This window comes from Salmo salar, chromosome 29 (assembly GCF_965601325.2).
Source record: "Salmo salar chromosome 29, fSalSal1, whole genome shotgun sequence".
NCBI lineage: Eukaryota > Metazoa > Chordata > Actinopteri > Salmoniformes > Salmonidae > Salmo > Salmo salar.
This window is the reverse complement of record NC_138319.1, coordinates 18,605,428-18,619,917: the sequence shown is the minus strand read 5'-3', so window position 1 is coordinate 18,619,917 and position 14,490 is coordinate 18,605,428. Positions and strand designations below refer to the sequence as shown.

Genomic DNA, 14,490 nt, shown 5'->3' with positions numbered 1-14,490 from the left:
GCATGTGTAGTTCCCACTGCAAAGCATGGAAGTCTGATGGTGCTTAGCTGGTAACAGTCTGATTTATTTAGAATTCAAGTCTGACTAAACCAGTATGGCCACCACAGCATTCTACAGCGATAAGCCATCCCATTTGGTTTGCGCTTGTTGGGACTATCATTTGTTTTTCAACAGGCCAATGACCCAACACCTTCAGGCTATATAAGGGCTATTTGACCAAGGAGAGTGATGTGTGCTGCATCAGATGACCTGGCCTCCACAGCCACCCGACATCAACCCAAATGAGATGGTTCAGGATGAGTTGAACCACAAAGTGAAGGAAAAGCAGCCAACAAGTGCTCAGCTTATGTGGGAACTCCTTCAAGACTGTTGGAATAGCATTCATCGTGAAGCTGGTCGAGAGAATGCCACAAGTGCGCAAAGCTGTCAAGGCAAAGGGTGGCTACTTTGAAGAATCTCAAATATTGATTCATTTACCATTTTTTGGGTTACTACATGATTACATGTATTATTTCATTGTTTTGATGTCATCACCATCTCTACAATGTAGAAAATAGTACAAATAAACAAAAACCCTTGCATGAGTAGGTGTCCAAACTGGTACTGTATACACATGGACACAGCCCTTTACTGTCCCCATGGAGAAGCAAACCAAGACAAGCACTAGTCAAGTGTTTATTTATTGTACATTTCATAAATAGTGAGTACATACATGGTGAGCTTTAAGAGTTAATTCGTAAGTGTAGAGGATAACAATAAAAGTGCAGTTACTTCACTTGTTACAACGTGCTCGTGAAAAATTAGCATCTTGTGTCTTTTCTGTGAAGTCCTGAGGGGGGAAACAAATGTTGGAATTGAACAAAAAGGTGACATAACATTTCAAAAGCTGCTAAAAGTGTTTTACACACAGTAATGTACAGTAGGGTTTTTACAGTAGAGGACTACCTTGTGATTGAGAAATGTGTTTTTTCTGTTTAATCATTTGTCTCGGTCCGAGCTTAATATTACTTTCATTGTCAGGGTTGGACAAAGCCGCTTTCCACAACTTCTCTGTAGGAACAGAAATGAAAGGGCCATTAGTCACACATGTCAACGCAAATGTTTAAATAAACTTAAATATAGCAACTGCCAAACGTTTAAAACGCTCTATGGAACCAAAACAGGCTAAAACTCGTTTACACATTACATCAATAACAATGCTTTGGGCTTACCTTGTTGAGATTTCTGTGCCGCAAGGTAGCATTGGTCCTGGTGTTGGTCTTGGTGTTGGTCTTGGTTTCTCCATTTGTCCTGAAGTGGGACAGAGACGCACACGCCAAGGTTCTCCTCATTTCGCTCCCTGATGACATTGCCATGGGGATGGCGTCGCGGCCCCCCCAACACAGCAGCAGGGGGCCGATGGGGCTCGTCACAGGAACAGTTCTTCTCCCTCAGTTTTGAGTGCGGACCCATGGGACACTGCTGGATGGATCAAGAATGTATTTGACCACTTAAAAAGGTGCACTGCAGAAAACGCGCCGCATTTCCAGTGGTGTAAAGTACTTAAGTAAAAACACTTTAAAGTACTACTTAAGTAGTTTGGGGTATCTGTACTTTATATTTGACAACTTACTTCATTACATTCCTAAAGCAAGTCATGTACATTTTACTCCATTCACTTTCCCTGACACCCAAAAGTAATCATTACATTGACAGGAAGTTGGTCCAATCATGCACTTTTAGAGAACATCCCTGGTCATCCCTACTGCCTCAGATCTGCCAGAATCCCTAAACACAAATGCTTAGTTTGCAAATTATGTCTGAGTGTCGGTGTGCCCCTGGCTATCTGTAAATAAATAATTGTTTGCTTAATAACAAATGTGAAATGATATATACTTTGATAATCAAGTATATTTTAAACCCAATACTGCTAGACTTTTAATCCATTTTACCAGGTGACTTTCACTCAAGTCATGACAATTGGGTACTTCTTCCAACCACTGACCATTTCCTGGTTGCTAAAATTCTAATAGTTTGCTTAAATTCAGTTTGACAAAAACAAGCAAGTATAGTGTAGAGAATCATAGCACCATTAAAACCAAAAATGTGCTATTTTCAGCTGGTGTATAAAACGGGAAGTAAAAACCAAACTTAATGGAAGCATAGAATGTGTATAGGTTGGCCCTATTCAAAAGTAGTGCACTATATATATATCAAATAGTGTCATTTGCCAGTGTACAACAGTGTGCAGTACTTGCCTCAGAGTGGCGCTTCATGGAGGAGTGAGGCCTCCTGGGGTCCCTCAGTTTGGGCCCCGGTCCTGCCCGACAAGAACTGTTAGGTAGATTGATATTTCATGTCATTACGGCGGGAACATGTCATGTCAAACCAGCAGCAGACAAAAATACTAATTGAGAGCTTGGGACAATAAGGTTCTGTCTGCAAAGCCATGATTGAAGTCAATGGCTTTAAAGTTCTAAGCCCACATTGGTTTGAATGGTGAAAGCCATTTTTCATCTTGTATTCTTTTCATCTTGACTTGGGGTACTTAGAGTACTGTGTATGTAGAGAACATTGAACATAAGGCTATGTACATTGACAAATGCAGATTGAACCTTAGTCCCCAAGCGCAACATACTGTACAAAGCATAATCCAAAGTCCAAAGGCATAAAATGTGCCATGCCACAACCAATACCTGTTCTCAGAGGTCTCACCCTCCGTCTCTTCGTTTTGTGGTCCGCTGGGAACATCTGACCCGGAACCTTTCCTTGTTACCCGCCTCCGGGCGAGGCTTTTGCAGGCTGCACACGTCTGGGCTAGGATATATTCCTCCCATGGTGGAACGGGGACCCCTTGTCGTTTTACAATCAGAGCATCCAGGCCTGGTCCTGGACTGCCAGGTATCTTGTTCACGTTGCATTTTGTCGTCAAACATCTGGCACAGATGCGCTCCCTTTTGTGGCCACCAGAGGTCACCGTGTTCACATTGAAGGTCCGGTTAGCACAGAACTCTTGATCAGAGTAGCTCCTCCTGTCAACCTTGTCTCCGAGTCTGCATCCCTCTCCCTTAAGCCTGAGTGGAGCGGTTGTAGTGACTGAAACACAACGAGGACCTTTAGGCTCATGGTCATGGTTTGGTTTCCCTTTGGGGCTAGACAGCTTAAGTGGGCTGCCTCTGAGGATCCTGCGCTGCTCCTCAACATCAGAAGGCATCTTGCTGTGATAGTAGACGTTGCCAAAATCACCCAGCCAGCTAGTTGAGGGACGGTACGTGGGTAACCCCCCAAAGGAGGCATCCTGATGATCAAGGTCACTCACCGCACCCCTCTTTTGACTGGTATCTGGAGATGTGAGAGCATTGTCCGTTTTGTTAGGACTGGATATTGCAGGTACCTCCATCACATTGGGGACCATCTCTGCCATTGATATATTTTCATTCCAAGGGCTCTCCACCATGGGGGCTTCCTCCACTAGAGAGACCACCTCAGCTGTGGGGACTTTCTCCGCCCCAGGGATCTCAACCTCCACCATAGGGACCACCTCAACCGTGGGGACTTCCTCCACGACCACGGGGCTCAGTGCCTCCCTGTGTGGCTCCATCAGGCCCTGCTGGAGCATAAACTCTGCTGAGGGGACGTACGGTGCCAGAGACGCCGACCACACAGACGCCTCAATCTTCCTCAGCTCTTCTAAGTACTGCATGTCAAAGGGCAGGTGGAGGATCTTAAAATAGACACTCTTGGAGCCGTTCCCACTCAGTTCTCCGTCATTACTTGAAAATTGAGGCCCATCGGCATTGTGGCTTTGGACCACCACTCTGTAGTCCATATCCGATTCAGAAATCCCTGGTCGTTCGGCCAGTGTTTCCGCGATGAAAGAGTCACAATCGTCAAGAGCAAGGAAGTTATCTGGTCCGCCACTCGAGGGCGACCCATCCATTAGAAGTATATCCGTGCAGGCTTGCTGGAGACACTGATCCCTTTCCTCCCCAATCAAACCCATCCCCTCCTGGCCATGGAGCATCCTGCCCTGTGAGGCCTGGTGGTGGAGGGAGGAGGAAGAGCAGAGCTGCATCAAGTCTTCATCGGTCCCAGACACGCTGTGGGCAGTGCACAGTTCAGATGTCTCATGGGAGTGGAGGATATTTAACCCTGTAGGCGTGCTGCGGCACTCCAGCCTCAACTCCTCCACCTAAGACAATAGGATGGTATTTTGTCAGTTTATATACAAATTTGCCTTGCGTCATAACTCATTACGAGACACCAAAAATATACAGAAACAGAACACCAGGAACTGTACAGGGGATAAAAATAAATGACAAATTCACAACACCTCTGTCTGGAACACAAAGCTGCCCTTCTGGGGTGCAGCAGACCTGGTGGAGATAGGAGTGTTGGAGGCGGGTGCCAAAACAATGTCCTGGTAGGCTGGTGATTTAGACATCACCTCCTGCACAGCAGAGGCTGGGGATAGTGACTGGGCAGCTGTGCAACTGGTATCGCTGCCAGATTCAGAGTTGGTTTGGACATTACTTTTCATAGACGAGTCAGCGTTAGAGAGTTTGGGGTCAGAGCGTGCTGCGCCTAATGTTGGCTCAGTCTGTACCTAGGATGAAAGGGGAATATTGTCTTAGTACTGCTGTATACAAAATAAAAACATTCAACATAATACATATAGGTACATTGCACATTATCCATATGTACAACCACAGTGCCTTCGGAAAGTAATTAGATCTGTTGACATTTCCCACATTGTTACCTTACAACCCTTTTCTAAAACAGATTAAATAAAAATCCTCTGCAATCTACACAACACCCTATAATGATAAACCATAAACTGGTTTAGAAATGTTTGATTTATTAAAAAAATTAACTTATTTACATAATTATTCAGACCCTTTGCTTAGATAACTCAAATTGAGCTCAGGTGATTCCTGTTTCTATTGATCATCCTTGAGATGTTTCTACAACTTGATTGGAGTCCACCTGTGGTAAATTCAATTCATTGGTCATGATTTGGAAAGGCACATACCTGTCTATGTAAGGTCCCACAGTTGACAGTGCATGTCAAAAGGAAACCATGACATGAGGCAAAAGGAATTGTCGGTAGGGCTCCGAGACAGGATTGTGTCGAGGCACAGATCTGGGGAAGGGTACCATAAAATGTCTGCAGCATTGAAGGTCCCAAGAACAGTGGCCTCCATTCTTAAATGGAAGACGTTTGGAACCACCAAGACTCTTCCTAGAGCTGTCCACCCGGCCAAACTGAGAAATCAGGGAAGGGCCTTGGTCAGGGAGGTGACCAAGAACCCGATGGTCACTAAAAGAGCTCCAGAGTACCTCTGTGGAGATTAGAGAACCTTCCAGAAGGCCAACCATTTCTGCAGACAGCGCGCTTGGAGTTTGCCAAAAGGCAGCTAAAGGACTCAGACCATGAGAAACAAGATTATCTGGTCTGATGAAACCAAGAGTTAACTCTTTGGCCTGAAAGCCAAGTTTCACATCTGGAGGAAACCTGACCCCATCCCTACAGTGAAGCATGGTGGTGGAAGCAGCATGCTGTGGGCATGTTTATCAGCAGCAGGGACTGGGAGACTAGTCAGGATCGAGGGAAAGATGAATGGAGCAAAGTACAGAGAGACTTAATGAAGACCTGAGTGCTCTGGAGCAGGTTCTCAGACTGGGGCGAAGGTTAACCTTCCAACAGGACAACAACCCTAAGCACACAGCCAAGACAACGCAGGAGTGGCTTCTGTACAAGTCTCTGAATGTCCTTGAGCTGCCCAGCCAGAGCCCGGACTTGAAGCCGATCGAACATCTCTGGAGAGACCTGAAAAGAGCGGGCAGCAATGCTCCCCATCCAACCTGACAGAGCTTGAGGGCAGAAACTCCTAAAAAACAGGTGTGCCAAGCTTGTAGTGTCATACCCAAGGAAACACAAGGCTGTAATCACTGCCAAAGGTGCTTCAACAAAGTATTGAGTAAAGGGTCTGAATATTTATGCAAACATTATCTCTTCTAATAAATTAGCAAACATTTCTAAAAACCTGTTTTTCTTTGTTATGGGGTATTGTGTGTAGATTTAGGGTTAAAAAAATATATTTTGTCAACTTTAGAATAAAGCTATAATGTAACAAAATGTGGTAAAAGTCAAGGGGTCGGAATACTTTCTGAAAGCACAATACCTCAGAGTTGATCATCTCCCTGCTGGTGGCTGGGGCATTGTGCTGGTAGCGGAACCTGTGGGCATCAGTCATTATAGACATATCCATTATAATAGTATGAGGTGATTTGATGTATGAAGGTGTTAATACATTGTATGGTATACTGATGTATAAGAATTCTTTGGTGTATTTCACACAATCATTGGCTTGGCATACGACATTGGTAATGAAAGCAATGTGAACTTCAATAAAATACTCCAAACAACCTGCGTGCATGGTAAGCCATGGTCTGTGGGTAGTGGGCGGTGTGGTAGTGGGGGTTGATCATACGCCTGTAGTCCGCCAGGTGGAGCTGAGAGTGGGGTAGGATGTAACCCGGAGGCTCCATGTAGGGACTAGGCTGGAAGGGACTCTGTATCATACCATAACCTCCTGACAAACAGATTCAAATTCAAACAGTGTCCATCTTTACTTTAAGTGACAAAATTCACACACATGACCTACATGGTACTTAACAGATTTTAGTGTATAAACGTGGCCCTTCTAGACCCTGGTCAAAAGAAGTGTACGATGTGTGCCATTAGTGCAATAATAGGGGGCCATTTAGGATAAGACCAAGGCTTTACTGGAGGTCAATACCTCCATGGTACTTACCCATCCCAGGGAAGCCACAGTAAGGGTTGTATGGCATGGGCCACTGATAGGGTAGAGCAGAGGGGTATAGCTGGGAAGGGTATGGCTGGGAAGGGTATGGCTGGGAAGGGTATGGCTGGGAAGGGTATGGCTGGGAAGGGTATGGCTGGAAGGGTGTATGTAGAAGAATGGTCTGCTGTGCTGGATGTGGTGGGGCTGCTGGTGCTCAAATGACAAAGTAGATTATTTTTTTTATTCACAGGATACAGATTATAGTACACAGTTCAATGACACTCTTGCCTTGGTGTATTTAGTCAGATTCCGTTGCGCAACATTATTGCGCATGCGGCAGGTAATCTAGTGGTTAGAGCGTTGGACTTGTAACCGAAAGGTTGCAAGATCGAATCCCCGAACTGACAAGGTAATAATCTGTCGTTCTGCTCTTTTGAGAATAAGATTTCTCTGAACTGACTCGCAAAATGTTAAACAAAACGCCGTTATTTGTATAATCGAACATTATCCGTTTGGAGTACTGTTTCCACACAGAATTCGATTAACACAATTTGTGACAGGTAATCCTAGGTTGTATTCATTAGTTTGATTCCATAACATTTAGTTGCAAATGTTTTTCAACAGAAAACGTTTGTTTACTCTAAGCTAACGGAACAAAGCGGGGAGACCTACCAGGGATGTATTCATTACAGATTGATGCAAAACATTGTTAAACGAAAACGAGTGTTTGTAGGACAGAAATTAACTATGTCCCCTCGTTTGTGCAGTTTGTTTCCATTGCAATCAGTAACGAATACGCCGCTGAAATTATCAAATTTAAACTGTTGTAAAACGTTTTACATTGAGTTTAGCAACGGACTAAGACTAATGAATATACCCCAAGTCTCACACAGGAGGATCTTCGTAACTATTAAGACAGAAGGAAATGCCAACAAGTCCAAACATCCGCTACATTCACTTTCCATAAACGCTTACTTGCTGGTGTGGGGGCTGGTCCTCAGGACGTGGAACTCCGTAAGGTCCAGGGTGGCCTGGGTGTCGGGGCCCCTGGCCCGGCTGAGGTCCATGGGCTGGGTTGGGCCCACGAGGGCCCGCTCCAAATGCATGCTGTGCTGTAGACGCGGTTGTTTCCATATCTGTAGGAGAATTTAAAAAACGCAGGGTGAAGAGTAGGATATTTCCAACACAATTCAGTCCCCCTTCCTCATCTCATCAATCAGTGTTGGTATTATCTACAGTTTACTATGTTTGTTTGAATTTTCAAACGCTTTTGAAAGTATGTCTAAGCACGCAAACGCTTTAAGAACACTAAGCTCTTTAAATTATTACGCTAAAATTGGGGGGGAGAGGCAGGCAATGAACAAATTTTACTTACTCGCAAAACGAATATAACTATCTAGGAACCAGTATGGCAGGCGTGATGGGAATTAAATAGGGAATTGAAGAGGGTTGGGCCATTGACCACGTTTTGGATTTTTAAAAATGATAGCCGATTACTAATTATTTCAAGGTGCACCTGATTCCGTTCACCCAACTACCCAATCAATTCGTAAAATAGGTTGTCGTAATGACGGTAGAGACACGGAATGATCGGCTATGAAAAGCCAACTGACATTTACTCCTGAGGTGCTGACCTGTTGCACCCTTGACAACCACTGTGATTATTATTATTTGACCATGCTGGTCATTTATGAACATTTGAACATCTTGGCCATGTTCTGTTATAATCTCCACCCGGCACAGCCAGAAGAGGACTGGCCACCCCTCAGAGCCTGGTTCCTCTCTTGGTTTCTTCCTAGGTTCTGGCCTTTCTAGGGAGTTTTTCCTAGCCACCGTGCTTCTACACCTGCATTGCTTGCTGTTTGGGGTTTTAGGCTGGGTTTCTGTACAGCACTTTGAGATATCAGCTGATAAGGGCTTTATAAATAAATTTGATGGCGCTCATTGGGCAAGTTCCTTTTGCATGACCCGGTGCCACGGGTGGGCGGAGTTTGGTATTTTAGAACATTCCATTGGTCCTTAAATTAAATCTCCAGGCACCGGGCCATGCAAAACAATCTCGCCCGTTGTTTTCACTTGCATCATTACCAGTAAATGTATACAGCTAACGAAAACTAGCTTGCACGTCAGTAATTGAAAGCAATAACTGTAATTTGCAATCATAACCTAAATAAGACTGTCAGCAACTTCACAAATGCTATGGCAAACTGACAAAATCCTACATGGCAATAGCATTGCCTCATGTCAAGTATTGTAACATTTGCCATTTATCAAGTTCTTTCATTTTCTAGCATAAAATGTGTATAATTCCAAACCATATGAACACTTACTAGCAGGTGTAATAAACCACAGCCAGGGTAGGGTACAATGAAATTCATTTTAATGATGCACACAATGGTCAAGCAAATCAACATTTCAAAGCCACCAACCCTGTGCTGGTGAATAAGTAGGTATTTTACCCCAAAAAATACAGTACAGTGCTAGCTAACAGGCTGTGTCTATAGACCTGAAAGTGTACTTTATTAGCCAAGGAGACTTTAACCAAGTCTCCTTGGTTTATCACCCCAAAGAATAAGTGTCCATCTATATTGTGCAATCTACTAAGTGCTATTTTTCTGTGCCATTTTATTTGATCAATGGTGTGACATTAACATCTTGTGTCTCCTCTCTTGGTGGACCCTGGAAGAAGCAGAAGAAGATTAGAAAAGGATTCATACACCAACATAACACAGCCATTCCAGTGTTTAATTGCTATATTGTAATTACTTCACCACCATGGCCTATTTATTGCCTTAACTCCCTTATCTTACCTCATTTGCACTCTCTGTATATAGACTTTGTTTTCTTTTGTTCTACTGTATGTTTTCTTTATTCCGTGTGTAAGTCTGTGTTGTCGTATGTGTCGAATTGCTATGCTTTATCTTGGCCAGGTCGCAGTTGTAAATGAGAACTTGTTCTCAACTAACCTACCTGGTTAAATAACGGTGAAATACATTATTATTATTTTTTTAAACAGCAAGGTTTTAGTGCACTGTAAAAGGGAATGAGGTTCCATTTAGGATGCAGCCCAAGTATTGCCAATAGTGAAACAACAGCAGAAGATGAATGAAAAACACATTACCTTTTCCCCTGTGACATCGTGGTGGCTCCTCTTCCTCGTCATCATTGTCCTTTTCCTCATCTCGCACTCTCTGGTACACCAATGGCTTCCACAGAGCTTTCCTCAGTGCCAGTCTTTCTGAAAACAACCAGACCTGAACATTACGTTCTCACATTCATAGAAAACACATCTGAAGTCATACGTGTCAGGCGTTTGAGGGGGGCTGATCATAGATCGCCACTCCTACTCAGATTATTGACACATGTCAGTGCTGCAGGTACTTAGGACAGCTAAAGAACATCCATTAAAATCTATTGATCGGGATTGGTTTATATTACCTTGCAGTGAGGCCTGTGGTTTTCGTCTGGGCTTGGCCCTACCTCTCTCCCACCTACCCAGTTCTGAAGTCTCAATGCCCTCTCTGCATAGTCCATCTAGAGAGGGGCAGATCTATGGTTTAGTGTATATGTAACAGTATAGCTTCCGTCCCTCTCCTCGTCCCTACCTGGGCTCCTCTGCACACATCGACAACAGCCACCCTCGAAGCATCGTTACCCATCGCTCCACAAAAGCCGCGGCCCTTGCAGAGCAAGAGGAACAACTACTTCAAGGTCTCAGAGCGAGTGACATCACCGATTGAAACGCTATTAGCGCGCACCCCGCAAACTAGCTAGCCATTTCACATCGGTTACATATAGGGAAATCAAATATCAGCCAACTCTGGCCCCAATAATGCATGAGTAGTGCGATGTTCCTATTTCAATGCGAGTCCATATTTATGTCAATGATGCCCTAATGGGCATCCTTGGGGCCATTAGAGTGAACCCATTAGTTTACTAATCAAATTGCAACGGTCGGAGGTTCAATGCCCGTTCTAGACAATCTATTTTTACGAAGAATACTTACCTTCGCATGTCTTGTGTTCCTTATCCCCTGCTTCCTGCCCACCTTCCACCACATGGCCTTCATAATACTCCAGCTCTGATCCCACCAGCACCATCTCTGGTTCCTCCTGCTGCTCCTCTGGGCCGACAGCCTCTCTACACTGGCCTCTCTTACAGCTGGGTTTGGGATGCTGTTGGATGTGTAGAGGCTGGTGTTTCTTGGGGACAGAGTGCTTCTGCACGACCACCCTAGTGGGTTGCGCGCCCTCATCACGCGTCCTTGCAGACTGTTGTTCCTGCTCGACAACATCATCAGAATCCCCCGCCTCATCATCGGCGTACACCCTCGGGCTGTGATGAACTTTAACCCTGCTTGCCCCTCCTTTCAACAGGTTCGAGCCACAGCAGGCGCACAAGAGCTTCTTGGACTTAGGACAGACTTTCTTAACCCCTGGCTCTCTGAGGTGCTCGACCTCTGCAGGGAACCTCCTCCCTGCGTAGACGGAGCTTCTGGGAAACCGATCCATGTCCTCCAGGTCGGTGGAGAACATCTCCTCTCGGGACGATAGCTCATCCAGGGAGGGACTGAGGACGCTTAGCCTTCCGTGGGCAGTCTGTGGGGGGCAGTAGTAGGAGTAGTAGTGACGGGCTGGGGAGGAGGTGGAAGCCTGGAGGTCTCCACACAGCAGAGCAGAGCTAGAGCTGGCAGAGCAGTCCTTCTGCAGAGTTCCAGCTGTCAGGACCTTGTCCAAATTAAATCCAGTTAAAGTTTGTCATAATATAGAGAATACAATGAAACGCTTACAAGGTGTCAAACACCGCAGAATGAATGAAATGCTTACAAGGTCTCAACAAACACTGCAGAATCAAAAAAAAAAAAAAAGATTAAATTAAAATGATAGTAAAAAGTTACCTTGTCAAAGGGCAGATGGAGGATCTGGTAGGAAAGGTCAACATCCAGTTTAGACAGACCTTTCCTATCTGGAACATCAAATGTTTCTTCCCCACGTTTAGTTTCCTCTAAGGCTTGCCAGTCAGAGGCTAGGGGGGATGGTAGTGACTGTGTGGAGAGCAGGTTGGAGCAGTGGCCCTGCCACCTAGATCCCTCAGTGGAACAAGTACCATCTGGATTGGTGCCGTCCTCCTCTGCGTCGTTGTCTACGTTTTCAGGTCTGGGGCTGTCTTCTGACTGCAAGACAGCAGACTGGAGGCAAAGATTTTCCAAAGAACAGCGATGAAGAGACCCCTCCGCATGTTGCTGCGGGTCCAGGTTCTCCTCATGAATAGATGAGCTGTCCAATGGGGGGTCTTCGTCAGAGTCTACAGCCCAGCCCTCCTGACCCAGCCTGCCGAGACTTCGGCTTGACTCACCGTCATAGACTGCCGCCGCGGAGTTACCGACGCTGAACAACCTGCCCATCGGAAACGACGACTGCAATTGGCTGCCTTCCAACTTACCACACGAGGCTCCGTGACCACTGTGTACGTCTCCCACCACCTCACAAGATTTCCTTCCCCCATCTGGCGAGAATATTCCGGAAGACTGGGAAACGACACCGGAATCCAGCTCTTTCTCAGAACCCTGCATCTCGTTGGCCCGGAGTTTGTCCAGACATTCTATGAGCTTGTTGAGCGCATCACTCGGGTCCGTCTGAGCCTCAGAACAAACCACCTCTCTCTGGGTGTGATCCTGGTGGTGGTGAATTAACTAATTAATGAATGAGAGAATATATAAAATAGCCTTATTCATCTGTGCACAAGTTGCACGAGAATACATACATGGTGGTGTTGTTGCTGTTGGCGGAACATGGGGTCATGCACAGGAGGTAGATGAAAATGAGGTGGTTCATACATGCGTCTGTAATCAACGGGATGCATGTGTGGCGCAACATATCCACCAGGATACTGCATGTATGGGTATGCGGACATGTATGGACTAGGACGTCCAAAGGGATAAACTCCTGCAGAGAACATAAGATTTTTTTTTAAACAATATGAACATGCAGCAATATTTGCATCCAAGAATATCACTAACTAAAACAGTAATAATCCACTGATATTATGGTTTGAGAAAAACTGTATGTCGCAAATGGAGGTTTTCCCCTATATAGCGGACTAAAGGGTCCACGTCCAAAGCAGTGCACTACAGCACTATATAGGGTGCCATTTGATTTGGGACCCAAACAAAGAAACATGAAAAGGTAGGCCTACCAGAACCAGGTAAGCCATAGTGGTTGTATGGGTTATTCATATTATGCCACTGATTGTGATGATGATACATGTTGTAGTAAGGTTGAGAAGCCGGCTGAACATAGAAGAAGGGCCTTGGGTGATTGACCTGTCGCTGGTTATGCTGACCGCTTTCCATCGACTGTGGGTGTTTGCTCCCTTCTGTATATATTATATAAAAAAAACGAACAATCATTGTCATTCCATTATGTTATGATTAATCAGTGTTAATTAAAAAAATAAATAAAAAGTTTTAGGTCATATAAGTTCATCCAGAGAGCTTCAGAATCACAAATAATTGGTGCAGACTCATAGCAGCCGAGTGCCAGACACATTGTGTCTGGAGATAAGGATTTGCCTGGAAACCCGACGGCAACAAACGCTAATTTCTGCACGACGTAGAATTCTACGCAATTCAACGTTGGGTTTCCAGGCAAAATGACAGCAATGGAGTTGGCAAGAGTATAAACAGATATAAGACCAGGCTACAGTGACAGACTTATATCCATATTTAAACTTTGAAAACACTTGACAGGTAAATAGACAAGGGAAATTTGATTGGCCTACCGTCCATTTTCTGATGTATCCAACGATTATCAAAATGAGAGCGCTGGAAACTAGATGAGGCCTACTTCACAATGTTACTACTACAAATTGGAACCACTTTTTTCCCTTCACTGTCTCACAATCAAAAGAGCATCCTACTGAGTAATTTTACTTGGTAGACTCTTTCAGAACTATACTAAACTCTAATCTTCAATAGTTTGAGCTACGGATATCTACCGCCCAACCCGTTCAATCAGTTTTATAGATTACACCTGTGCTCCTAATTTGTTTTTTTGTAGTTGTTTTTTTTATTAAATTTTTTTGACATTTCACCGACATTTTCTTCCAGAAGAGGGCGCCATTTGCCTTGGAGAGACATTTGAAGATGGACCCTGAGGATTCGATTAAGTTGCCCGAGTTGAACCCGGCTATGGCCAATCACGTGACCTGGCGAAGGCGGTGAGGGAGGCGCGTCGTGCTCAAATCGAACGGTAATCTGCGCTGCTTGGTAATATTGTCAACAATGCAGCATGGTGCATCGTTCATAAACATTCATCTCTTTTACATAAAATATATGTTCGAATTTTCAAACTAGTTTTAATTGAGGAGGCAGATAAAGCGGTTTTATCAAAAGCAATTATTTGTGCATGTGAAAAGCCCAAATCTTAGTCATTACTCCACGTGCTTAAAGCCCCCATGCAGTTTTTGTAATTTTATTTTTAAATCATCACTTTGTCTAATAAATCACTGTGTGTGTTTCTTTAACGAAAATAACTCAAATATATATATTTTTATCATTTATTTACTGAGCCTCCTTTGGCCCTTGAAATGCTCAGTGTGATCGCATGGGTGTTAGGAAACAAATGTGAAGATATTTACATACAGAGCCCCAATTGGCTGATAGGTTGGTCTAGAGCCCATCCCCTTATTTACCAAGAGAGTT

At 44.5% G+C, this 14,490-nt stretch overlaps 2 protein-coding genes across 2 annotated transcripts; both read right to left on the bottom strand.

Moving 5' to 3' along the window:
• Positions 1 to 4,415: 4,415 nt before the first annotated feature.
• Positions 4,416 to 8,251, bottom strand: LOC106590307 (bucky ball). Its single transcript, XM_082970624.1, has 7 exons — positions 8,164 to 8,251; positions 7,764 to 7,924; positions 6,798 to 7,001; positions 6,410 to 6,575; positions 6,165 to 6,219; positions 4,474 to 4,585; positions 4,416 to 4,429 (listed from the first exon to the last, which is right to left on the bottom strand). Exons 3-7 carry the CDS (start codon positions 6,832 to 6,834, stop codon positions 4,416 to 4,418), a joined length of 384 nt encoding a protein of 127 aa, XP_082826750.1. The 5' UTR covers positions 6,835 to 7,001; positions 7,764 to 7,924; positions 8,164 to 8,251.
• Positions 8,252 to 9,179: 928 nt separating this feature from the next.
• On the bottom strand, positions 9,180 to 14,191 carry LOC106590309 (bucky ball). The gene is made up of 8 exons (XM_014181185.3): positions 13,569 to 14,191; positions 12,984 to 13,163; positions 12,552 to 12,733; positions 11,686 to 12,462; positions 10,795 to 11,515; positions 10,227 to 10,322; positions 9,910 to 10,026; positions 9,180 to 9,467 (listed from the first exon to the last, which is right to left on the bottom strand). Exons 1-8 carry the CDS (start codon positions 13,573 to 13,575, stop codon positions 9,436 to 9,438), a joined length of 2,112 nt encoding a protein of 703 aa, XP_014036660.1. The 5' UTR covers positions 13,576 to 14,191; the 3' UTR covers positions 9,180 to 9,435.
• Positions 14,192 to 14,490: the final 299 nt, after the last annotated feature.